At 40.2% G+C, this 27,548-nt stretch overlaps 1 protein-coding gene across 6 annotated transcripts in view; it reads left to right on the top strand.

Moving 5' to 3' along the window:
* The window catches only part of LOC140739522 (serine/threonine-protein phosphatase 2A 55 kDa regulatory subunit B beta isoform), an 846,310-nt gene that overhangs the window by 618,180 nt on the left and 200,582 nt on the right, over positions 1-27,548 (top strand). For all 6 annotated transcript variants that reach the window (XM_073067905.1, XM_073067904.1, XM_073067910.1 and 3 more), the window contains 2 exons: positions 17,401-17,566; positions 20,998-21,110. In XM_073067905.1, the coding sequence (XP_072924006.1) occupies positions 17,401-17,566; positions 20,998-21,110 (279 nt within the window). The remainder of the gene's footprint in view (positions 1-17,400; positions 17,567-20,997; positions 21,111-27,548) is intronic.

Raw genomic sequence — 27,548 nt, 5'->3', positions numbered from 1 at the left:
AGCTGGCTGGAGAGAGATTTGTGATGGACAGTAGTCAGGTTCTTGGTCTTTTGGCGGGAGATCAAAGAAGAGAGGATCAGGGAAGATGCCTGGATGATCTTATCCGAAGGGGAGACGCTAATGTACTTCACAAGATGAAGGAGTCCTAGAAGGGAAGTTCTACCTGTGATTGGTGATGAGAATTCATCTCGGTGAGTAAAGTGATACACCCAACCACTACCAAAATGAGCTCCAATGTTATTGTACACACTTAGACCAGTTTAACTGTAACTGTCCGTTTTACTATTTTTCTTCTTTTCTTTTTCCTATTAACTGTGTTTGATAAAGCTGAAATTGGTAAATGTACTTCCTTTACAATTTTATACGGAGTATGATCTGTTAATCCTTGGTGACAATTGTGTATGGGCAGTATTTAAGCAGCATTCGCTCAAATGGAGGTTCCTTTAATCAGAATTCCCAGTGTTCCTGTCTGGTTGAACCCTAAATCATACTGACCTAGACATTATATTGTTTATGGAACGTGGCCTTCTCATCGCTGAGTCACGAGGCTGTTAGCATAGATAGCTAATGAGCCAAGTTTGTATACTAGCCCCAGTGAGAGGGTTACATACACAGTTTGCACCAGATCTGTTATGGCCTATCTGTTAGCATCCTAGTTCACATACTTTTGTTGAACAGGTATAAAATGGAGACAAATTTCTGGGGGCAGCCAAGTTTTATTATTGCTAACAGAATGTAAAGATATTAGATGTCATGAAGCTGGAAAAGGCGCAGAAAATCATGTCATTGGGACTAGAGAGCTTGAGATAGAGACTGGATATACTGGGACTTTCCCCCCTCTAGAGCTTAGTAGGCTGAAAGATGACCTTATAGAAGTTTATAGAATCATGAGGGTTTTAGATATGGTGGATGATCAAGGTCTTTTTCCCAGGGTAGAGGAGTATAAAACGAGAGAGGAATGGTTTCAGATGAGAGGGGAAAAATTTAATAGGAACCTGAGGGTATGTGGAACTGAACTGCCAGGAGAAGTGGTATAGGCAGGGTTGGTTACAATTTTTAAAAGACATTTACACAGGTACATCGATAGGGTAGTTTAGAGAAGGAGTTCCCAATCTGGGGTCCACGGACCCCTTGGTTAATGATAGGAGTCCATGCCATAAAGAAGTTGGGAGCTCCTGGTTTAGAAGAATATGTTCCAATCTCAAAGAAGTGGGGACTAACTCAGTCAGTCAACTAGGTCAGCATGGGCAAGTTGGATTAAAGGCTCTGTTTCCATGCCAGATAACTTGATGACTGTAAGTAAGGTTTGCTTTAATAGTTGATGCTCCAACCTTATATATTACTTTCAAGTTATCATACAGTAAAGATCACATTTGTTACACCTTTTGAATGCTAAATACTTCCAAGTACTCACTAGTACTAGTACTAGTACATGGTGGTCAGCAGCACAGGAGCGCCGCAGGGAACCGTACTCTCTCCAGTCCTGTTCACCCTGTACACATCAGACTTCCAATATAACTTGGAGTCCTGCCATGTGCAGAAGTTCGCTGATGACACGGCCATAGTGGGGTGTGTCAGGAATGGACAGGAGGAGGAGTATAGGAAACTGATACAGGACTTTGTGATATGGTGCAACTCAAACTACCTGCGTCTCAATATCACCAAGACCAAGGAGATGGTGGTGGACTTTAGGAGATCTAGGCCTCATATGGAGCCAGTGATCATTAATGGAGAATGTGTGGAGCAGGTTAAGACCTACAAGTAGGAGTACAGTTAGACGAGAAGCTAGACTGGACTGCCAACACAGATGCCTTGTGCAGGAAGGCACAGAGTCGACTGTACTTCCTTAGAAGGTTGGCGTCATTCAATGTCTGTAGTGAGATGCTGAAGATGTTCTATAGGTCAGTTGTGGAGAGCGCCCTCTTCTTTGTGGTGGCGTGTTGGGGAGGAAGCATTAAGAAGAGGGACGCCTCACGACTTAATAAGCTGGTAAGGAAGGCGGGCTCTGTCGTGGGCAAAGTGCTGGAGAGTTTAACATCGGTAGCTGAGCGAAGGGCGCTGAGTAGGCTACGGTCAATTATGGAAAACTCTGAACATCCTCTACATAGCACCATCCAGAGACAGAGAAGCAGTTTCAGCGACAGGTTACTATCGATGCAATGCTCCTCAGACAGGATGAAGAGATCAATACTCCCCAATGCCATTAGGCTTTACAATTCAACCGCCAGGACTTAAGAACTTTTTAAAAGCTATTATTAATGCTTTTTGAGATAGTGATTTAGATGCATATCATATTTTTTACTGAGTTAAGTATTGTATGTAATTAGTTTTGCTACAACAAGTGTATGGGACATTGGAAAAAAAAGTTGAATTTCCCCATGGGGATGAATAAAGTATCTATCTATCTATCTATCTATCTATCTAGTAACAGATTGCCAAATTGGAAGAAACACCTGTTTAGTTCTATTGTCTGCTTATACTGACGTCACTCCTCCACACTTTTCAACCCTGTACCCATAAGCTCCTAGGTTATGTCATAATTTTTTTTTCGGTAGTGTCTCATCGAGTGTCTTTTGCAAATCAGAATTTACCTCATCCTGTTTTCACTTCCATTGGAAGCTTAAAGCCACATCTCAGACAGAATTTAGGACTTTGAGATTTTAAGATAAAGAATTTTTTAAAATACTGAGAGCTATTAGCTAGAGGAAGGACTGTTTTTTCTCTCTTGGCTTGCCAAGTCTATCTGTATCATTCCCTGGTCTTTGACTTGTGTTTACTTGCTTCCAGCTGCCAGCAGTCAAATCAGAAAACAGCCCTTGGCTTTCTTGTCACTATCAATCAGTTCACATCTCACAATAATCCCTGTCCTCCCGGAGTTCCATTCTCTGTACCAGAAAACATCAGTGTCACTGTCCAGAAAATTGAAGCTAAACCACACAGCACTAATCTCACAGGGAGAGGGGCTAATAAGGAGCTCCTGCGAGTTTTCAGGTTTGATGCTGTCCAGAGGGTTTCACAGGCTAGAAAATGGGGGATCTGATCTTGCTGTTAACCACACCAGCTCCTACAAATTTAATCTTATCTTCCTTCTATACTTTACTGATTCATGCAAAGTTTATGAGCACCAACAGCTCTTCTTCAATTTGCAAGCTTAAAGAATGATGGATTTGCTTTTATGTATTGCCTATCACAATCTCCAGCTGTCTGAAAGCAGTTAACTAGCAAAAGATGTGTGTTCGCTGTTGTAAGAGGAAGGAAATGTGCCAGCAGCTTGTGCTCGACAGGTTCCCACCAGTCACAGAGATAACCTTTTCAGTGATATCATTGCATTACGTGGGAATTGCCCCACACTCCTCAAGCATTGTCAGGGATCTTAAATCCACACGGATTGGGTTAAATGTCACTTCAGGCTCCCTCAGGACTACACTGGAGTGCCACCTTAGATTTTCTGCATAAACCTCTTTGGTGGGTCAAAGCTCATAAAATAAGTCCCATCCATTAAATTGACAGGGAATGTTAGTAAAATATAGTGCCTTGCAAAAGTATTCGGCCCCCAACACTTTGTTCATAAAAAAATAATATTACAACCAGAGAATTTTATTAATTTAACTAAGATTTTTTATTTGTACATCACATGCTCCTTTTTTTCCACAATACAGTGCAAAAAAAGGGAAAATTGTAAAGCATGAAAAACTAAAAAATCAGAAGCTGAAATGTCAGCAGTTCAAAGGTATTCATCCTCATTTGCTCAGTACGCTAAAACATCTCTCGCAGCCATTACAGACAGTACTCTTTTTGGATAAGTCTTTATTAACTTTGCACAAAGTGATGGAGCAAGATTTTCTCATTCCTGCTTGCAAAATTGCACAAGCTATTGCATAAGCTCTCCAGGTTATTTGGAGAGCTGCAGTGGAGAGCAATCGTGAGCTCTTGCCAGAGATGATCGATCGGGTTAAGGCCATTATTCTGACTGGGCCACTCAAGGACATCAATCTTCTTCATTTGAAAGCCGCTCTATGGTTGCTCAGGCGGTGTGCTTTGGGTCATTATCCTGCTGAAAGACGAATTTGCTCCCCAGTTTAAGCTTTCTAGCAGAGGCGAGCAGGTTTTTATCTAGCATCTCTCTGAATTTAGCAGCATTCATCTTCCCACCAATACCTGACCATATTACCAATCTCTGCTGCTGAAAAGTATCCCCATAGCTTGATGCTACCTCCACCATACTTTACAGAAGGGATGGTGTTACCTGGCTGATGCACAGTGTTAGAGTGTTGAGATCAAAAATTCCACTTTACTCTCATCTGACCACAAGACTTTCTTCCACATTTTTACAGTATCTTCTAAGTGATGCTTTGCAAAGTCTTTATGAGCTTCTTCCTTGCCACTCTTGGATAAGTATCCTTTTTTGTGGAAGGCTTTAGAGATTGTGGAGCCATTAACTTAGAAACATAGAAAACCTACAGCACAATACAGGCCCTTTGGCCCACAAAGCTGTGCTGAACATGTCCTTACCTTAGAAATTACCTAGGGTTACCCATAGCCCTCTATTTTTCTGAGCTCCATGTACCAGGAATGAGAGGGATAACATATGAGGAACGTTTGACCGCGCTTGGACTGTACTCCTTGGAATTTAGAAGAATGAGGGGGGACCTCAGAAATATTTCAAATGTTGAAAGGCATGGACAGAGTGGATGTGGCAAAGTTGTTTCCCATGGTGGGGGAGTCTAGTATGAGAGAACATGACTTGAGGATTGCAGGGCGCCCATTCAGAACGGAGATGCGAAAAAAAATTTTAGCCAGAGGGTGGTGAATCTGTGGAATTTGTTACCACGGGTGGCAGAGGAGGTCAAGTCATTGGGTGTATTTAAGGCAGAGATTGATAAGTATCTGTGTAGTCAGGGCATCAAAGGTTATGGTGAGAAGGCGGGGAAATGGGACTAAAGGGGAAATTGGATCAGCTCATGATGAAATGGCGGAGCAGACTCAATGGGCCGAATGGCCAACTTCTGCTCCTTTGTCTTATGGTCTTATGGTCTACCTGTCTCTTAAAAGACCCTATCGTGTCCGCCTCTACCACCGCTGCTGGCAGCCCATTCCACACACTCACCACTCTCTGCGTAAAAACTTACCCAACATCTCCTCTGTCCCTACTTCCAAACACCTTAAAACTGTGCCCTCTCGTGCTAGCAACTTCAGCCCTGGGAAAAAGCCTCTGACTATCCACCTGATCAATGCCTCTCATCATCTTATACACCTCTGTCAGGTCACCTCTCATCCTCCATTGCTCCAAGGAAAAAAGGCTGAGTTCACTCAACCTATTCTCATAAGGCATGCTCTCCAGTCCGGGCAGCATCCTTGTAAATCTCCTCTGCACCCTTTTTATGGTTTCCACATCCTTTCTATAGTGAGGCGACCAGAACCGAGCACAGTACTCCAAGTGGAATCTGACCAGGGTCCTATATAACTTAATCTCTAGTTGCAGCCACAGGTTTCTGCAGCTCGCCCAGAGTTGGTATCACAGTAGCCTCTCTTACAAGTGACACTTTTCTCCGAAGACTAAGTCTAGAGAGGTGTCTTGACCTATGCAGTATGGCTGTGGGTTCATATTTTTACACTTTTTCACAATGGACTGCACTGGGGTATGTTCAGAGCCTTAGAGAAGGTCATGTGCCCTTCCCCAGATCTGTGCTTTTTTTTTACACAGTTAGTCCCCGAGTTACAAATGTCCGACTTACGGACAACTCGTACTTACAAACCGAGGAAGGAGAACGCCGTCCGCCATTTTAAGTTGTTGCCGTTGACACTGTGTTGAGTGTTTAACTTTGTATTTGGCTTAAAATTTTCTTAGTAAGATTCACCCTGACCCCACCACCCCCCGTTCCAGTCAGCTGGTGGCGCAGTGAGATCAGCACCAGGCTCGAGAACGGAGGTTCCTGAGTTCGATCCAGTGATAGACCACTCCCATGCCGGGTTGATGTCGATCTAGTGACTCCCGTACCATCCGTGCCAGGTTGATGTCAAACTCACAACTCGACTTGTAAAAAAACATACTACCATCTCCAGTTTAAACTCCCACGCGGAATATTGTGGAGGATCAAATACCCAAACCCAGCACAGCCCCCACTTGTCCTATTTAGCCTGTCTCAGTGCGGTGGTCCTTAGGACTCAATGGACCTCGGGAGCCGACGGAGGTCCGGACCCGCCGCCCGCAGTGTTTCTGTTCCATTGACGGGAAGCAATCGCAATTGAAAATAAAGTGGAAATAATAAAGCGTTTGGAAAGAGGTGAAACACCTTTGGTCATTGGAAAAGTGTTAGGCTACAGTCAGACAATGATCGAAACAATTTTAAAGGATAACGGATAATGTGAGAATAATGGAGGATGTGAAAGGCCCTGCCCCGATGAAAGCTGCAATTATTACTAAGCAACGCAGTGGTTTAATTATTGGAATACATACGTTTCTTAAGTGTTTTATATGCATAGAAAGGTAAAATATATACTATATACTAAGACAAACGTTTGACTGACTGACACTAAATAATACTGGATGTACTTGTTCCGACTTAGGTACAAATCCAACTTAAAGACAGACTCAGGAATGGAATGCGTACGTAACCCGGGGACTGCCTGTAATTTCTCTTACAAACAAGCTGGATGAACTCAGCAGGTCAGGCAGCATCCGTTGAAACGAACAGTCAACGTTTCGGGCCGAGACCCTTTGTCAGGACAGACAACGTCAATGGATGCTGCCCGACCTGCTGAGTTCATCCAGCTTGTTTGTATGTGTTGATTTGACCATACCATCTGCAGTGTACTTTGTGTTTACTGTAATTTCTCTGACTTGTCTTGACTGCTCTATTGTCTTCATTTTGGTTTGGTGTGTTGAAAATCTACCATACAGTTGGACCTTACAGAGAGAGGGGGTATTTATTCTTATGAATTCATTGAAAACAATGATCCTCTAATTTTCTACATCAGCAAATTGGGTAAGTATACTGCACACGAGGATTGTCAGTGTAGTAATTAAAGGTTCAAAGGTTCATTTATTATCAAGGTATACAACTCTGAAATTCATCTTCTCTGGGTAGCCATGAAACCAGGAAAGAAAAGAAAGGCCGCATGATTATTAACCCCCAAATCCCACTTCTCCATGCAAAAAAGTGTACAAAAACAGAACAGGCACATAGAGCCTCAGATTCCCCCCTCTACACATAAAAAAACGAGAAAGATCAGACAAGAAACACAGAATACAAAAAAACTATCAGACCAAGAAAAGTCTATAGTCCATGTCCACATCCAAAATGCAGAAAACCTGGCAACATTCTCTGGACACAGCAGCAGGCTCTCCCCTCTCTGGCAGCATAGCAGAGCAATTCTCAGTGATCAAAAGGCAGGAAGTCGGTGCTCACCCTCCACAATCACTTTAATCAACACACAATGGAAGCTTTCATCGGTGAAATAGAGCCAAACATTGGCACGCACCCTGCCCTGCAGCCTGCCTCTGTTTCCCGGAATCCTCTCAGAGACTGCAGAGTGGTGAAGCACCCAAATGATCTCCAAGCTTCCGCATTCGCTTCGATGTTTCAATCTCTCTCGTCACTTTAATCAGCGAAATGGAGTCAAACATCGGCTCACGGGCTTGAGGTTCATGCATGCTGCCTCTACCTCCTGGAATCCTCTGGGAGACTGCAGAGTGCTGGAACACCCAAACAGCAAATCACAGACTTGCAACTGTTCCAGAACCACATCCAAGATAAAAAAACAAATGTGGATGACATAATAGAAATGAAAAAGATGGTTTCATGATCTATACAGAAGATGTTGACCGAAGAAGCATTATACACAGGCACCATCTCCAGCAGAAGTCAATTACAAAGGGGATGAACACTTTTTTAGTCTCAGAATTTTTGGTTTTAATTCTTAGTAAGTTGTTGACAGGTTTTGGAATTTTTTTGGAATTTCTCTTGACATGGTGCACAATGTTTTGTAGATAGCTCAAAGAAAGCTACTTCATAAATTTTAGATTTAGAAAATGAGCCAGTAAAATGTGTAAATATTTGTGGGGGCTGAATACTTTGTCAAGGCACTGTAAAGTTGCTGCTCAGCCGATGCATGTTCCAGGGTATTCGTTGAGTAGGAATCCTGACAGCTTACTATGCCTTGCAGTGTACATCAATGGACACGATTAGACAGAGGACCAAGAGTATTTGTGATTTTCCCGTGATAATGAAGCTGAGATATGAGATTGCATTATTCTACACACTAGGTAGATGAAATAGAAGCAGAAGATGCTGGCAATACACAGCAAATCAGGCAACATCCATGTAGAGAGAAAAGAAATGAGTTAATCTTTCAGATCTGTGATCATTCAGCAGAATTGGGGAAATTTGTTTTTGCATTCTAGCAGAGAGGCAGCAACACATGCAATGTTGTGTGATGAAAAGTGTGTGTTCATTATACAAGCAGTGTGTGTGGAAATACTTTTCTGGGAGCTGGAGTGGGGCCACTCGTGTCTTTGATCACTGCTGACCTTGCCACAACACTGTTCATCTACCTTTCATCCATGGACTTACGTGCCAAGAATGAATTACAGGTTCCTCGCCAGGTTATAATAGGCATCTGAGCACTGATAGTTTCTGAGAACTGTTCATAACCCAAACAGTTCATAAGTGAGAAACATGGCCACCCATATTGAATTAAATAGTACGTGCGAATGCGGAAGCTTGGAGATCATTCGGGTGCTTCACCACTCTGCAGTCTCTGAGAGGATTCTGGGAAACAGTGCACGTACGACCACAGTATGTGTGTCAGACAGAGTGGTCAGCAGCACTGGGGCTCCACAGGGGACTGTCCTGTCTCCCTTTCTCTTCACCATCTACACCTCGGACTTCAACTACTGCACAGAGTCTTGCCATCTTCAGAAGTTTTCTGATGACTCTGCCATAGTTGGATGCATCAGCAAGGGAGATGAGGCAGAGTACAGGGCTACGGTGGGAAACTTTGTCACTTCGTGAGCAGAATCATCTGCAGCTTAATGTGAAAAAGACTAAGGAGCTGGTGGTGGACCTGAGGAGGGCTAAGGCACCGATGACCCCTGTTTCCATCCAAGGGGTCAGTGTGGACATGGTGGAGGATTACAAATACCTGGGGATACAAATTGACAACAAACTGGACTGGTCAAAGAACACTGAGGCTGTCTACAAGAAGGGTCAGAGCCGTCTCTACTTCTTGAGGAGACTGAGGTCCTTTAACATCTGCCAGATGATGCTGAGGATGTTCTGCAAGTCTGTGGTGGCCAGTGCTATCATGTTTGCTGTTGTGTCCTGGGGCAGCAAGCTGAGGGTAGCAGACACCAACAGAATCAACAAACTCATTCGTAAGGCCACTGATGTTGTGGGGGTGGAACTGGATTCTCTGACGGTGGTGTCTGAAAAGAGGATGCTGTCCAAGTTGCATGCCATCTTAGACAATGTCTCCCATCCACTCCATAATGTACTGGTTAGGCACAGGAGTACATTCAGCCAGAGACTCATTCCACCGAGATGGAACACTGAGTGTCATAGGAAGTCATTCCTGCCTGTGGCCATCAAACTTTACAACTCCTCCCTCGGAGTGTCAGACACCCTGAGCCAATAGGCTGGTCCTGGACTTATTTCCACGGCATAACTTACTTATTATTATTTAATTATTTATGGTTTTATATTGCTACACTGTTCTTGGTTGGTGCGACTTTAACGAAACCCAATTTCCCTCGGGATCAATAAAGTATGTCTGTCTGTTAAAAACATAGGCCAACCAAGGGTGATATACAGATAAACCAGGCATTTAACTCAACCATTCAGATTTCTCTCCAAGATGCAATGATTTATTGTTGCAAGAAAATTATTATCCTTACTGAATAAAATCTCTGCTCTGTATGTAATAAAGGACTAGTTTGTTTCATTCATGCTACATAAAGATAGAATGTTTACTGTGATCCCAGGCTTACAATAGAGCTATGCACTGAGTTCTCACACAGCGGAAGATGCCTGCAACCCCACAGCAGGTCACTGGTCTCCCAGATGTATGGGTAGTCCGTATCAGGACTTTGTAACCTGGGGTGGACCTAAACGGTCAATTTCAGTCTTGGAATATTCTGTTATCACTAACATCAGGGAGACATTACCATTAACCATTTCCATAACCACTATTCAAGGTTCTGTACATGGCCTTTCTCTGTTTTCATTGTGACCATGCAATTTAACGTCCATCCTTTATTTCCCTTTTTAATATTTTATTTAACCTGGATCACTATTTAAAATATATTTTAGAGATATTATCTAAATAATTCTTGGCCTTTAATGCCTAGTTAGTTATGTTAAAGTATGTTGTGTGGCCGCTTTGTTAATCTTGTTAATGAATACCATCTTCTGCATACCTTTATTTCAGCTGGTATGATTTTGCAAATTATTTAACATTGGAACATCCCCTGCAATGTCCTCAATAAGCCCTCACATTTTAGTGTCACAAATTTTGAAATTGTGCTTGATTCCCAATTCTGAATCCTGAATTGCTCAACTCTAACTTCCTATTATTATTGAACAAGGGAATTCAAGGCTTTGTTCCAAAGGAAATTACTTCCTATCCCATTAAGATGTTTTTTAGTTTCACATCATTGTAGAGCACACAGAGTAGATCCTTGTTTACCAGTCACATTACAGAATTAAAAATTCTCTTCTAGATGGTAAATTGATCCTCATTATCATTACACCTGCAGCGCCAAACCAGAAATTGTACCTCTCTTTAATTTCTTGTTTGATTTCCCTGTTTCTCTCTTCTGCCTGGAAATGAACTGCAGTTTTTGTAGTCTAATAGGATTAGGTATGTTATGACCTCAGCCCCCGCCTTTGTGAGATTCGCAAGAGCCCTAGTCAAGGGGGGGTCAAATGACCCAAGAGAGAGAGGGAGACGTGCTGAAGACCACATTCCCCCCCCCCCCCCCCCCAGGAAGCAGAATAAGGCGACTCTTTGACACTTGTCTCATGAAGACCACGTGTAAAGCCCTCGGGCAAAGTAGGCTGGTCGCTCAACAAGACAAAAGCCTCGGACATAGCCATTGTCTTGGGAGACACCTTTGTGGGATAAGGAACTGGCCTACGTGCAAAATCTCAGGGCAATGTGAGATGGGTGATGGGGGAAGGATTGCCTCACCCCCCCACCCTGATGGACATCTACAACCCTGCCAGTCCAGATAAAAGGTGGGCTGCTGACGCACCAGAAGATACGCGAGAATTCCTGCGACTGCGTTTAGAGAGCGACAGCCGGTGGTGGGGTTCGTGTGCGTCCTTCCCTTGCCTGGGATTGGCGACTTCACCATGGAAGAACGGCCTAGCTACAGGGGAAGCCACAGATGAGAGTCCATTCCCCAACGAGACTTCCGACTACCTCCTACAGGTTGGAAAAACTGTCGGGTAAATGTTTCATTCTCTCTCTCTCTCTGTCTAACAAAAGTGCACCAACGCGACACCACAACGACGGCAGCTGGTGGAACTGCAGTGACCAAAAAAAAGACTTTTAAATATCCAGTAAACAATATATATCTACATTGCCCCTAGACAACTGTAGAGCTAATTTCTGATTGATTATTACTATACCTGTGCTTTAGATTGAGTTGTGACGACGTATATGATCTGAATGTTTTGTATTAACCATACGTTTGTGCCCCTTTATAAATAAAAACGTTTGAAAATAGTAGCATCAGGCTTCGGTGGCTCCATCTATCTTTGCTGGAAAACTACCCGGTTACTGGGGAACGTAACAGGTATTTACATCTTCATGGTGAAGTTCAGTGCTCACTTTAATGCCCCTTCATGCCCAAATACGAATAAGGGAGACAGCAACACAAAACCTTCATCTGCAGGGGTGAGAACTGACTGATTCTCCTAACAATCCCTTTAAAGGGTACTGTTGAAAGGCTGAAGGAACCCACCAAGTCAAGCAGTATGTGGGTGGGTGGGTGGAGATGAGGGAAGAGTAACAATTGTCAAGTTTCCAGGTTGGAATCTGCGTTAGGGCTAAAGGGAACTGGCCGGCCTAAGGGGAGAAGAGAAGTGGTGAGATGGAGCCAGTGGTCATTGATGGACTGAGGTGTATGAAAGCAGACACGCGTGTGCGCGCACACACACCAATATCTATGGAAGCATTTTTTTGGGCCGAGGCCCTTCATCAGAACTGTCAACTGTTTATTCCCCTCCATGGAGGCAGCCTGACCTGCTGAGTTCCTCCAGCAGTTTGTGTGCATTGCTCAAGATCTTGAGCATCTGCAGAATCTTCTGTGTTAGTGAAAGCTGCCGGGCAGTTTGCGCCAAGGGTGCTGCAGATAGAAGGCAGGTGAATGATAGATGGCGGCAGACAAAATAGATAAAATGGGAGGCAGATGGAGCAAGGTGGGGGGGAGCAGGGGGAGAGTGCAAGTTGGAGACAACTGCTGGAGGGAGGTAAGGTACCAGTACCACAATCTGATCAGTAAAGGAGGTAACAATGGTTATTAGGGGAAATGTGGTAGGTCCGTTGGCAATCTTCAGCAAAATTTACTATAAAGGTTTCCACAAGTAATTCATTCCCCTTGGTAGAGATATGCCTTTGGCAAAATATAAGAGACAGAATTCTAATAGGACAGCTCTTGGCCAATGTTTACCTGCAGGCAATCTGGGGTTTGTGAGGACTGTCAGGAAAAACCGAGTGAAAGGAATTGGATTGTAATGGTGTTCTGTTGATTCCTGTGTGTTCTGTTTCTGATTCTGCATTGGTTTTGTCAGCATCACCAACATTCCTCACACAGGTCCTTAGAAATAAAAGCTCCTTGTAAGTTACTTCCTCTATATTAGTTTGAGTTACTGAACTAAAAAGATCTCTTTTGTGGATTGACTCATGGCTACATTATTAGGTACAGGAGATACCTAATATGTTCATGGTCTTCTGCCTCCGTAGCCCATCCTATAACTATATAACAATTACAGCACGGAAACAGGCCATCTCGGCCCTTCTACTCTGTGCCAAACACTTATTCTCACTTAGTCCCCCCTACCTGCACTCAGACCATAACCCTCCATCCATTCCTGTCCATATACCTGTCCAATTTTTTTTAAATGACAAAATCGAACCTGCCTCTACCACTTCTACTGGAAGCTTGTTCCACACAGCTACCACTCTCTGAATAAAGAAGTTCCCCCTCGTGTTACCCCTAAACTTTGACCCCTAACTCTCAACTCATGTCCTCTTGTTTGAATCTCCCCTACTCTCAATGGAAAAAGCTTATCCACATCAACTCTATCTATCCCCTCATAATTTTAAATACCTCTATCAAGTCTCCCCTCAACCTTCTACACTCCAAAGAATAAAGACCTAACTTGTTCAACCTTTCTCAGTAACTTAGGTGCTGAAACCCAGGTAACATTCTAGTAAATCTTCTCTGTACTCTCTCTATTTTGTTGACATCTTTCCTATAATTCGGTGACCAGAACTATACACAATACTCCAAGTTCGGCATTACCAATGCCTTGTACAATTTTAACATTACATCCCAACTCCTATACTCAATGCTCTGATTTGTAAAGGCCAGCATACCAAAAAGTTTCTTCACCACCCTATCCACATGAGATACCACCTTCAGGGAACTATGCGCCATTGTTACTAGATTACTCTGTTCTACTGCATTCCTCAATTCCCCACCATTTACCATGTATTTTGATTATTCCTACCAAAATATAGCACCTCACACTTATCAGCATAAGCTCCACTTCTAACTGGCCTAAATCTCTATGCAAGCTTTGAAAACCTACTTCATTATCCACAATGCCACCTATCTTAGTATCATCTGCATACTTACTAATCCAATTTACCACCCCATCATCCAGATCATTAATGTATATGACAAATAACATTGGACCCAGTACAGATCCCTGAGGCACACCACTAGTCACCGGCCTCCAACCTGACAAACATTTATCCACCACTACTCTCTGGCATCTCCCATCCAGCCACTGTTGAATCCATTTTACTACTTCAATATTAATACCTAACGATTGAACCTTCCTAACTAACCTTCCGTCTGGAACCTTGTCAAAGGCCTTACTGAAGTCTATATAGACAACATCCACTGCTTTACCCTCATCAACTTTCCTAGTAACCTCTTCAAAAAATTCAATAAGATTTGTCAAACATGACCTTCTACGCACAATCCATGTTGACTGCTCCTAATCAGACTCTGTCTATCTAGATAATTATAAACACCATCTCTAAGAATACTTTCCATTAATTTACCCACCACTGACGTCAAACTTACAGGCCGATAATTGCTAGGTTTACTCTTAGAACCCTTTTTAAACAATGGAACCACATGAGCAATACGACAATCCTCCAGCACCATTCCCGTTTCTAATGACATTTGAAATATTTCTGTCAGAGCCCCTGCTATTTCTACACTAACTTCCCTCAAGGTCCTAGGGAATATCCTGCCAGGATCCGGAGATTTAACCACTTTTATATTCTTTAAAAGTTCTAGTACTTCCTCTTCTTTAATCATCATAATTTCCATAACTATCCTACTTGTTTCCCTTACCTTACGTAATTCAATATCCTTCTCCTTGGTGAATACCGAAGAAAAGAAATTGTTCAAAATCTCCCCCATCTCTTTTGGCTCCACACATAGCTGTCTACTCTGATTCTCTAAGGGACCAATTTTATCCCTCACCATCCCCTTCAAGGTTCGATGTGTTGTGCATTCAGAGATGCTCTTCCGCACACCACTGATGTAACATGTAGTTATTTGACTTAGTGTCGCCTTCCTGCCAGCTTCAACCAGTCTGACCATTCTCCTCTGATCTCTCTCATTGACAAGGTATTGTAGAACAAAGCACTTTTTGCCCACAGCTTTGCCGTTCATTGGATGTTTTTTTTGTTTTTCGTACATATCTCTGTAAATCTTTTTTCCTTCCACTCAAGATGGTGCCAGTGTTTGCTCAGGCGACATTTTCCAGATAGTCAATCATTTAAGTTTTTCTATGTCTTTTAATTATTCTTTTTATCTTAATTTTGTTTTTGAAACTATTGGAGCCTGTGACTTACAGTATGCAGTTCAATCGACTGATCTCACACTCTGCTGTCCACATTTCAGGAGAGAAATGTGAGCACAAGGTCACACAAGGAGAAGCTCAGAGACAAGGCAAGGGGCCATGATTGACTACATTTCTCGCTGTTTCAGCATCAAGGATTATTGAAATGTCGAGGCAAATGTAGAGGAGAGTGAGTGGTTCTCGGAGAGGCCGCTAGTTTGAGTCACTGTCCTCAGGGAGGCCACTGGTTTTTGATTCTTTCCTCGGTGTGTCCGCAGGTTGAATAGAATTGACTTTATTTCTTGCGTCTTTCACATACATGAGGAGTAAAAATCTTTACGTTACATCTCTGTCTAAATGTGCAATCATAGTAATTTATAATTAATAGAACAGTCAATGTAACATAGAAATACACTCAAATCAGCATGGGTTAATCAGTCTGATGGCCTGGTGGAAGAAGCTGTCCCGGAGCCTGTTGGTCCTGGCTTTTATGCTGCGGTACCGTTTCCAGATAATAGCAGCTGAAACAGTTTGTGGTTGAGGTGACTCAGGTCCCCAGTGATCGTACAGGCCCTTTTTTACACACCAGTGCTTGTAAATGTCCTGAATCATGGAAAGTTCACAACTATAGATGCGCTGTCTGCACCACTCCATACCAAACTTCCTCAGCCATGTGAGGCGAAAGAGGCGCTGTTGTGCCTTTTTCACCACACAGCTGGTGTGTACAGACCACATGAGGTCCTTGGTGATGTGTATGCCAAGGAACTTAAGGCTGTTTACCCTCTCAACCCCAGATCCATTGAAGTCAATAGGGGTTAGCCTGTCTCCATTCCTCCTGTAATCCTCAACCAGCTCCTTTGTTTCTGAGACAATGAGGGATAGGTTGTTTTCTTGATACCACTGTATCAGAGAGATGACTTCTTCCCTGTAGGCCACCTCGTTATTGTTTGAGATAAGGCTAAACAATGTAGCTTCGTTGGCAAATTTAATTAGTGGATTAGAGCTGTAGGTGGTGACACAGTCATGGGTATACAGAGAGTAAAGAAGGGGACTCAGTACACAGCCCTGAGGGGCTCCTGTATTGAAAATCAGAGGGGTGGAGATGAGGGAGCCCACTCTTACCACCTGCCAGCGATCTGACAGGAAGTCCAGGATCCAGGCAGGGTCAAGGCTGAGGTCTCTGAGCTTCTTGCCAAGCCATGAGAGAACAGTGGTGTTGAATGCTGAACTGTTTGAGTTGCTGCAGCCTGAGAGGCCACTGGTTCGAGTCACTGCCCTTGGAGGAGCCACTGGTTCGAGATGCTGCCCCTTGGATGGGCCACTGGTTCAAGTCGCTGCCCTCAGAGGGGCCACTAGTTTGAGTTGCTGCCCTCGGAGTCAGAGTTGTTGGGGTCCCGATACTCTCGGAGATGTTACTGAAATTTATGGATTGGACTGTAGTTCAGACTAACTGTAGTTCATATTGGCCTCTTTCACTTCTATGTTGTTTTTCATGTTCTGACCCATTCTTTCTTGTTGTGATTTGGTGGGCTGGGGGTTTGAATGATCTTTAGTTTTTGTGTGTGGGAGCATTTGGTGGGGTTGGGGTCTGTAAGTTCTTTAATTTTCTTTTTGTGTGGGAGGGATTGATGTCTTCTTTCAACTAGTCTATGGTTTTCTGTATTCTATGGCTATCTGGAGAAGACAAATCTCAGAGTTGTATTCTACATACATACTTTGATAATAAAATGAACCTTTGAAACTCTAGAGACTGCTCTGTGTGAAAATTCCAGGAGATCAGCAGTTTCTGAGATACTCAAACTGACCCCGTCTGGCAACAACCATCATTCCACGATATTGTATCAACCTTTGAATCTGCACCGAGAGCAATCTAATGCCTCCCTCCCACATAGCTCTCCATTTTTCTTTCATCCATGTGCCTATTAAGAGTCTCTTAAATCTCCCTAATATATCTGCCTCTACTACCACCCCCAGCAGAGCATACCACTCACTTACCACACTCTGTGTAATTAAAGCCATACCTCTGACATCCCTTATACTTTCCTCTAATACTGGCTGTCTTCTCTATCTATACATCTTATTATCTTGTGTCTCTCTATCAAGTCATCTCTCATCCTCCTTCACTCCAAAGAGAAAGCTCTAGCTCGCTCAGCCTGTCCTTATAAAACATGCTCTCCATCGGTGCAACAATCTGTTCCCTCTAATAATTTATCTTATTAATCCAGATAATAATATTCAATATTTATCTTTAAGTGGTTATACTGAGACAAATTGTGAGTAATACATTTATTTTATTATTTGCCCACAGAGTAAAAACCAGTCCCATCGCAGGGGAGAATACAATGTTTACAGCACTTTCCAGAGCCATGAACCAGAGTTTGACTATCTGAAGAGTCTTGAGATCGAAGAGAAGATAAATAAAATCAGGTGGCTACCCCAGCAAAATGCAGCCTACTTTCTTCTGTCAACCAATGGTAGGTTATAGGAACATAGTATTGGTAATAGATTGTAAAGTGTCTCATGTGTTTTATCATTTGCTATTTCCTATCAATTGCAAAACAATTAATGTCTTTGTGGATCTGTGAATAATAAGAAGGTATATGATATTTTTGTATGTAGCAGTTTTGCACTTGTCCCAGTCTAGGGACATTAGAGAAAATACATATGGTCTTCAGCCAGTTTTGCTTTAGAATGAGATTATGGCTGATCTACATCTTAACTCTGCTTGACTGGCTTAGTTCTCTAACCTCAATTAAATTTACCAAGCAAAAACCTATATATATTATCTCTCTCTACACACACTGCCTGAGAATTTCAAGTATTTTCTGTTTTAGTTTTATATTTTCGACATCTGCATGAAAAATGAGTTGATCCCAGAAAATTACTGTGTGCCAACAGCAATCAAGTAATTGGAAGGAGTTTCTTATTTCTGCACTCTCTCTTATGTGATGACTGAACCCGTTTCCTTAGATCATAAGTGTCTGGTCTAAATGGGGAGCAAATTTAGGAATGAGAGTTGCAGGGACTTGGGAGGTTAACTTACAGGTTGATTTGGTGGTAAGGAAGGCAAATGCATTGTTAGCATTCATTCCAGAAGTCTAAAAGATAAGAGCAAGGATGCAATACTGACGCATTGGGCATATTGCACTTGGAGCATTGTGAGCAATTTTGGGCCCCTAATCTAAGAAAGCGTGTGCTGGCACTGGAAAAGGTCCAGAGGAGGTTTGCAAAAACTATCCTGGGAATAAAGGGGTTAACATATGAGGAGTGCTCGATGGCTCTGGGCCTGTACTCACTGGAGTTTAGAAGAATGGGCGGGGAGGGGTGGAATCTCATTGAATCCTATTGAATATTGAAAGGGTTAGGTAGAGTGGAAATGGAGAGGAGGAGCCTCAAACCAGTAGGCACAGTCTCAGAGTAGAAAGACATCTCTTTAGAACAGAGATGAGTAAGAATTTCTTAAACAAAAGTTGGTCAATCTGTGGAATTCATTACCATTGATAGCTATGGAGGCCAGGTCATTGAATATGTCTAAAGCAGAGATTGATAGGTTTTCAATTAGTAAGGGTGTCAAATAGTACGGGGAGAAGGCAAGAGAATGGAATCGATAATAAATCAGTCATCATTGAATAGTGGAGAAGACTTGATGGGCCAAATGGCCTAATTCTGTTCATACATCTTATGGTCTTAAGAACCAGAATGTCTGTCAGTACAGCACCATCAGAGTTCAGAATGTGCCAGATTAATGGAGTTTTAAACATCTACATTTGCAATCTCTTTTAACATTTTAAACTCATCCATCACATCACCTATCAGGATGGAGCTCTGATTTCAGGGCCTGAGCTCTGCTCCTGTTCTTATGCTTAGGTATAAAGTTTCCTATCAATTGTCTGTCAGCAAGCCAAAAGAACGTCAACCCATTCCTCTCCACCAAAGTCATCCCTGTAGGAATTTCAGTGTGGTTATCAAAACAGCTGTCAGTTTCAATACTCTACATTGAACCAAGTACTTCTTTTCTTACATGTCATAGTCTGAAGAGCAAAGTCAAATTACCAGCCTTTGAAGGCTGTTCTCCACTCTTTGGGAATTAGAGATTGGACACTTTGACAAGCAAACCTTACGAAATAAATTATAGAACATAGGACAGAACCACACAGGAGCAGGCGTTTTGGCCCACAACGTCTGTGTTCAAACATGATGCCAATTTAAACTAGCTCACTTCTGCATGAACATCCCACCATTCCCTGGAGATATATGTATTTATTTAAAAGCCTCAAGAGCCCCTATTGTAAGTGCTTCCAGCACTACCCCTAGCAGCTTCTTTCAGACACCTAGCCCTCTTTGTAAAAATCTATTGCCCTACACAACTCCTTTAAATTTCCCCACCCATTTTAAATACTGTACGCATCCTGTGTTATTTGACTTTCCACAGATTATATTTGGTTTTATATTTATATAAAAAAGAACAGTCTTTGATGTCTCAGATCTTAGTGGATGCAGTATTCGCAACCAAGAAATGACAGGATGCAAATACATGTTTCAGCGAAGGATTAGCAGGAAACAATATATACCCCCACTGAGAGGAAGAGAATGTGATATTGCAAGCCATGTAATCATGCTTCTACAGTCAATGACAACAAACGTGATGGAGGGCTGGTTGATGATTTGATGATATGGATCATTAAAATAGCTCACCCACAAGCTTTATATGGTTTTGCTTACACTGCATTTGAAATATTGTGAGCAATTTTTGATCCTGCTGATGTGGTGGTTCTGGAGAGGGACCAGAAGAAATCCACAGCCACGATCGATCCCAGGAATGAAAAGTTTAACCTCTGAACCTCTGCTCAATGGAGTTCCGAGGATGAGGGAGTATCTTATTGAAATGTAACAGATACAGAAAGACCAAAATTGAGTGAATGTGGAGATAGAATTTCCATTTATAGGAGAGTTTAGGATCCATGAGCACAGCCTCAGAATAAAGAGACGTCCCTTTAAAACTGAGATGAAGAGGAATTTCTTCAGCCAGGGGTGGTGAATCTGTAGAATTCATTGCCATGGAGGGCTGTGGAGACCAAATCATTGGGTGTAGTTAAGGCAGAGATTGATAAGTTCTTAATTGGTTAGGACATTAATGGTTACAGGAGAAGCCAGGAGAATGGAGTTTAGAAAACATCAGCCATGATTGAATTGCGGAGCAGGTTCTGTGAGCTAATTAGCCACATGTTCTTATCAAATAGCATATTATATCCATTAGGCCATTGTATAGGTAATGCAGCCTACCTTCTCATCAATCATGGCCCTTCATGGTTTAATTTACAGAGAGGACACATGGATAAAGGGGAATGAGTGATGGGGATGAAGTTTCAGTTGGGAACCTTGGCCGAGTGTGAAGGCACCATGGAAGAGCCAAATGGATTGTATAATTTTCAGAAATCCTCAATACCTCTTCAGTCCTGCTACTGTGTTAATTCAATTCCATAGTTCACTTTGTATTCTACTAACCATTTGTGAGTGAAATGAAGCGTAAACATACCAGGATTTATTCCAAGGAGTGAGCTCTACAGATACATCAGAAAGGAGAAAGATGATTGCACTTCACGCGGGGATTTTTAGTGACGTTTGTCACAGATTGCAGGGTAATTTGAATGACATGCTTGAACCAGCAGGCCAGACTTTCACAGGGACAATGCTATGTAAGGAAATGTAAACATGGAGATGCTGGAAATCTGAAGTAAAACCGAAATGCTGTGAATACTCAGCAGGTCAGGCAGCATCTGCAGAGAGAGAAATGGAGTCAAAGTTTCTGGTCAAAGACTCTTCATCTTGAGAGAGCTGAAAAATAGTTTGCTTTATAAATAATGTAACTCTCCAGGATAACGCAGTATTAATTGTTTGTAAATAGATAAGACAGTCAAACTATGGAAGATCAGCGAGCGGGACAAAAGACCAGAAGGATATAACTTAAAAGATGAAGATGGCAGAATCAAAGATCCGTCCACCATTACAACCCTGCGGGTAAGGTCATTTATTGAACTGTATGCCACACCACAGCTTAGAGGTGAGACATTGAAGTGTTTAATTTTTAATGTTTAAGTGTTTAATGTTTCATTTCCAATGCATGTTGAGTAACTTCTGAAGTGACCTTACCCTGTCTTGAGTACAAGTTCTTATTATGTAGCATATTATAAGATGTATATTATATCTTGAGTAAGCTGCAGTGTATTGAGCTCGGGAATCCTGTGTTTAGCCTTTTCTCCAGGGCCCTACTCCCACTCTGTGTTGTGATGCTGAGTGAGTCGTTGAGTATTTATACCTCCTGGAGGTCTCAAGATTGCGCTCATGGAGTAAACCGCTTCTAGGCTTTGCTCCAAACCTTTTCCGTCTTTTTAACCTACAAACACCCCTTAAAGGATCTTTTTATACTTATTCTAAAGGGGTCTAAACATACAGAATTTTTCTTTTTAACTATTTGAATTATTCTCAACTTGCTGAAATGTCTAGAGCAAAAGAATCGAAACAGACGAAAGAACCGATAACTTTAGAAACAATTGTGAAGCTTATAGAAGACAAATTTGAAGAACTGGAGCGAAAAATAACCGTAAAGTTTTTTCGGTTTGATGAGCGTTTGAAACTAGTTGAAGAAAAGCTCCAGACACTTTCACTGGAATCACAAAAACAACAAGCAAGTATTTTGGCTCTTGAAGAAGCCGCTCGCAAGAAAGATCGTATAATTGAAAAAATACAAGAAGAGCAAACTTCGACTTCTCAACAGATGGATCGCTATAAAGTTAAAATTACTGATTTGGAAAATCGCTCTCGAAGACAAAATCTTCGGTTAATTGGGATCCCGGAAAAATTTGAAAGCGGTGATCTTACCGTTTTCTTCTCTAAATTCCTAGTGGATGTCCTGGGCTCAGAGGTACTGGATATTCCCCTGGTAATCGATCGGGCACATCGGGTTTCCAGATTTCAGGCGGATTCAAGCTTGAAACCACGACACGTAATTCTCCGGATTCATTATCCCCATATCAAAGAACGTTTGATTCGGGCAGCTCGTAAAAAAGGCATGATAACCCATCAAAATTTCAAATTTCGCATTTTGGAGGATTATAGCTCGGAGGTTTTACGGGCTAGGCTGGCTTTTAGATCGGTTATGTCGAATCTTCACCAGAAAGGCTACAAGCAAGCGTTGTTATTTCCAGCACACTTGAGAGTCACTCTTCAGGATGGAACTTTCCGGCTGTTTAAAGCGCCAACGGATGCTCAAGGTTTCCTGGAACAATGACATTCTATCGGGCTGACCAATGTAATCTAGCCTATAGATTTGGATCTGTTATAGATTGACGTTTGGTTTTTTTTTATATGGTTTACATGTATTTCTTACATACGGTTAAAGCTTTTTTTTTGCTGGGTTTATTCTGACTTTATATTTTTTCATATTATTAATCTATTAGCGTTGAAAATAACCTATTAGGGTTTTTTCTTCCTTTTTGCTTTTCTTTTTTTAAATCGATATACGCTCTCTTTTACACTTTTAACATTTGAATATTAAGATTGAGAAAAAAATAAAATGGTGTTTCTTCTTCCCGACAGACTCTAGTGTTTGCAGCGTCATAACTGTTTTGATGTGTTTGAAAGTTTTAAACTTTCATTTATTGTTTTAATTCTTTTTTTTAACCCTTTTGTTTATATACATTTATAACACTAATTTTATATTTTAACTTTTGTTATATCAACCCTTTTTTATAATGTGGGTTGTTTGTATTTTTTTTAACTTTGTTACGTTCGAGTTGCCGTCTTGAGACAAGGGGGTAATTTTAGTATTAGATCGCTCGCTTGCCTCTTTTTGGCTTTTTTCCTGGGGTTTTGAGAGTGGTGGGAGGGGGATTTTTCTTTTTTCTCTTTTTTTCGCTTGCTTTTTGCTTAGTTTTATTTCATGGGCTTATATGAAACTACAAAAATGGCTGCAGTGCTGTGACTTCCGGTTTCCCTTTGAACTTACTTCCTTCTTCCGGGTTCATGAGTTCACTTTTCTTTCAAACTTATGTGTCAACTGTAATATATATTGTCAATATGGATAAGACTATTAACTTTGTTTCTTGGAATACTAATGGTTTAAATCATCCGATCAAATGGAAAAAAATATTCAAAGTATTCCATAGAATGAATGCTAATGTTATTTTTGTACAAGAGACTCATGTAAGGAAGGTGGATAGTCAGCGGTTGTTTAGGTTTTGGAAGGGCCAACAGTATCACTCAAATTCGCAAGCCAAAGTGAGAGGTGTTTCTATTTTTATAGACTCATCAACTGCTTTTATACATCATGAAACAATTTCAGATCCGCAAGGTAGATTTTTGCTTATTACTGGTTTACTTTTTAATCAAAAAGTTGTTTTAGTTAATGTTTATGCTCCAAATACTGACTGTCCTGAATTTTTTAAATGCTTATTTACATCCTTTCCCAATCTGAATCAATATAGACTGATAATGGGTGGGGATTTTAATTGTTGTCTAAACCCTTTGATGGATAGATCCAAGCCCACTCAAACTTTTCCGAATAAATCAGCTTCTCTTATTAATTCTTTTATGATTGATTCAGCTATTTGTGAAATTTGGCATTTTTTACACCCTAATGATGAAGAGTTCTCATACTTTTCCCATGTGTATCATAATTACTCAAGAATTGATTACTTTTTCATTGATCAGCATTTACTTACAGATGTTATGGATTGTAAATATGATTCTATTACTATATCTGATCATGCACCTTTGAAGTTATCTATTAAGGTGACGGATTCATATATTAGTACTAAAGGTTGGAGGTTTAATCCTGGTTTACTGCAGGACTCTGACTTTGTCAACTTTATTAAACAGCAAATTGATTTATTTTTCTCAATAAATTCTACAGCAGAGATCTCTAGTGGAATTTTGTGGGATACTTTTAAGGCATATATTCGTGGACAGATTATTTCATATTCTGCTGGAGTTAGGAAACGAACTAATTCTAAAATATTAACATTAGTTGATAAAATTAAGGCAATTGACAAGATCTATTCATTGACCCCTAGTAAAGAACTTTATAAAGAAAGAGTGGAACTTCAAAAGGAGCATAGTTTATTATTAACCTCCTCGATTGAAAGTCAGTTAATTAAATCGAAAGCTCAATTCTATACATATGGAGATAAGTCTGGTAAACTACTAGCTAACCAATTGAAAATTGCTTCGGATAAGCGACAGATTACTAGGATTCGCAAACAGGATGGTACTTTGACGATTGATCATAAAGAGATAAATAAAGCCTTTCAAGATTTTTATAATTCCTTATATCAATCAGAATGTACTAAGGACTCTTCTATAATGAATGGATTCTTAAGGAAATTGAATATTCCAAAAGTAACTGTTGAGGATAGTGTATTTTTGGATACACCTATTACGGAGTCTGAAATAGAAAAGGCTATTTTTTCAATGAACTCGGGTAAAGCTTCGGGTCCAGATGGTTTTTCTGCAGAATTTTTTTAATCCTTTTCTTCCAGACTTTCTCCTTGGCTTTGTAAAATTTTTAAAGATGCATTAAGTATAGGTAAACTACCACAATCTTTTTATGAAGCTTCTATTTCTTTAATTCTTAAAAAAGATAAAGACCCTACTGAATGTGCATCCTATCGGCCTATATCTTTGCTGAATACGGATTTTAAGATTTTTAGTAAAATTTTGGCTATTAGATTAGAAAATATATTGCCTTGGATTATTTCTGAGGATCAGACTGGATTTATTAAAAATCGCTATTCATCCTTTAATATTAGAAAATTAATTAATATTGTTTATACCTCTTCATCTAAAAGCCCAGAATGTGTCATTTCTTTAGATGCCGAAAAAGCATTTGATAGAGTCGAATGGTCATATTTATTTAATACATTGCAACATTTTAATTTTAGTTCAAAATTTATATCATGGATTAAATTAATATATCAGAAACCTTTAGCTTCAGTCTTTACCAATAATCAAAGATCCCCTTTTTTTCAGTTATTTCGGGGTACAAGGCAAGGTTGTCCTTTAAGCCCTTTATTATTTGACATTGCTTTAGAACCCTTGGCTATAGCCATTCGTGAATCACCCAATATTTTAGGTATTACCCGTGGGGAGACGATGTATAAGGTATCATTATATGCGGATGATTTGTTATTATATATATCTGACCCTGAAAGATCTATTCCTGCTATTTCTTCTTTGCTTGCTCAATTTAGTAATTTTTCTGGATATAAATTGAATTTTAATAAGAGTGAACTTTTTCCATTAAATATGCATACTTCAATTTATAATCATGTACCATATAGAATTGTTACAGATTATTTTACTTATTTAGGTATTAAAATTACTAAAAAACATAAAGATTTATTTAAAACTAATTTTTTACCTTTAATAGACCAAATTAAGCAACTTGCTAATAGGTGGTCTCCACTATCTTTGTCTTTGGTAGGCAGAGTTAATGCCATTAAGATGATGATACTACCTAAATTTCTATATCTGTTTCAAGCATTACCAATTTTTATTCCTAAATCTTTTTTTGATATGGTTGACTCTAAAATATCTTCGTATTTGTGGCAGAACAAAAATCCTAGGCTAGGTAAAAAATATTTACAGAAGCCTAAGAAGGAGGGCGGCTTGGCTCTACCAAATTTAAGATTTTACTATTGGGCAGTTAATATACGGTATTTGATATTTTGGACACAAGAATCGACTACAGTTGCTGGCCCACAATGGGTGAATTTGGAATGTAAGTCTGTGCAAGATTTCTCATTGATCTCAATCTTAAGATCTTCACTTCCTTTTTCATTACTCAAAATGAATAAACAGATAACTAATCCCATAGTCAAGTATACATTACGAATCTGGTTTCAATTTCGTAAATTTTTTGGTTTGAATAAGTTTATGCTGTTAAGTCCTATAATATCTAACTACTTCTTCCGACCATCATCTATAGATCAAGCTTTTCTTTTATGGAAAACAAAAGGTATAACATGTTTTCGTGATCTGTTTTTGGATGATAACATTATGTCCTTTGAACAGTTATCTAATAAATATAATTTATCTAAAACCCATTTTTTTAGATATTTACAAGTTAGAAATTTTCTATATAACGAACTAAAGTCTTTTTGGAAAGAATGTCCATTGGACATTACAGAAAGAATTTTAGCTCTCAATCCTTGTCAAAAGGGTTTAGTAGCTATCATTTATAATATGATTATGAATGTACAGCCAGATGTATCAGAAAAAATTAAGAAGGAATGGCAGGAAGAATTGCATTGCCCTATATCTACTGAGCAATGGGAAAAAATTTTATCATTGGTAGACTCATCCTCTATCTGTGCTAAACATGCTCTAATACAATTTAAGGTTGTACATAGAGCTCACATGTCTAAAGATAAACTTGCTCGATTTTATTCTTATGTTAATCCAACCTGTGATAGATGTCATTCTGATGTTGCTTCATTGACTCATATGTTTTGGTCTTGTCCTTGTTTACAAAACTATTGGAAAGATATTTTTAATATTATTTCAAGAGTTTTAAATATTAATCTCCAACCACATCCTTTTACCGCAATTTTTGGTCTACCAATGATAGATAATAAGCGTTTATCCGCTTCATCCCAACGAATGATTGCATTTGTTACACTAATGGCTAGAAGATCTATTTTACTGAATTGGAAAGAAATTAACCCTCCAACTGTATTTCAGTGGTTTTCTCAAACTATTTCCTGTTTGAGTTTAGAAAAAATTAGAAGTGTGGTTTTTGATTCTTCAGTTAAATTTGAGGAAACTTGGAGACCATTTATTCAACATTTTCATATGAATTAAATGGTCTGATCCTGAACCTTATTGTTACTATCCTGAATTGTGTGGATGGAGGTTCGGAGTCATCGGCACTACTGTATGTATTTAACATTATGCAATTGCCCATGTTGGTTAGTTTTTTTTTATTAGTTGTTTTTTTTTAATTCTTTTAGTTTTTTTTGGGGGGGTTCTTTTTCTCCTTTTTCTTTTTTTCTTAATTCCTTTACATTAATACTATGAGTTTGGGAGACTTTATATATTGATTAATACATATCTGATTGTTAATTAATCTATTAATTGTGTACTCTCAAATGTTTTGTACTTATATTTTACTTATGTTTTTCTTAAAAATTAATAAAAAGATTTGAAAACGAGTATTTATACCTCCTTAGATAGATTTAAGGAAAAATAGAATTTTGCCACTGAGCCTCGGCTGAATGATCTTAAACTGCATCATAGCAAGTAAGTACTTCAAATAAAAAGTGCAACAATTGCCTGAGGATCATTTGTTCCCCAATCAACACTAAGCAAAAAAAAACTACAAATGCTGAAACTATGAAAAGAAAATGGAAAATGTTCTAAATACGCAACTGATCAGGCAGCGTCTCTGGAGAAAGAAAC

This window comes from Hemitrygon akajei, chromosome 15 (genome assembly GCF_048418815.1).
Source record: "Hemitrygon akajei chromosome 15, sHemAka1.3, whole genome shotgun sequence".
NCBI classification, from domain to species: domain Eukaryota; kingdom Metazoa; phylum Chordata; class Chondrichthyes; order Myliobatiformes; family Dasyatidae; genus Hemitrygon; species Hemitrygon akajei.
Note: the sequence above shows the minus strand (reverse complement) of the source record. Positions and strands in the feature narration are given on the sequence as shown.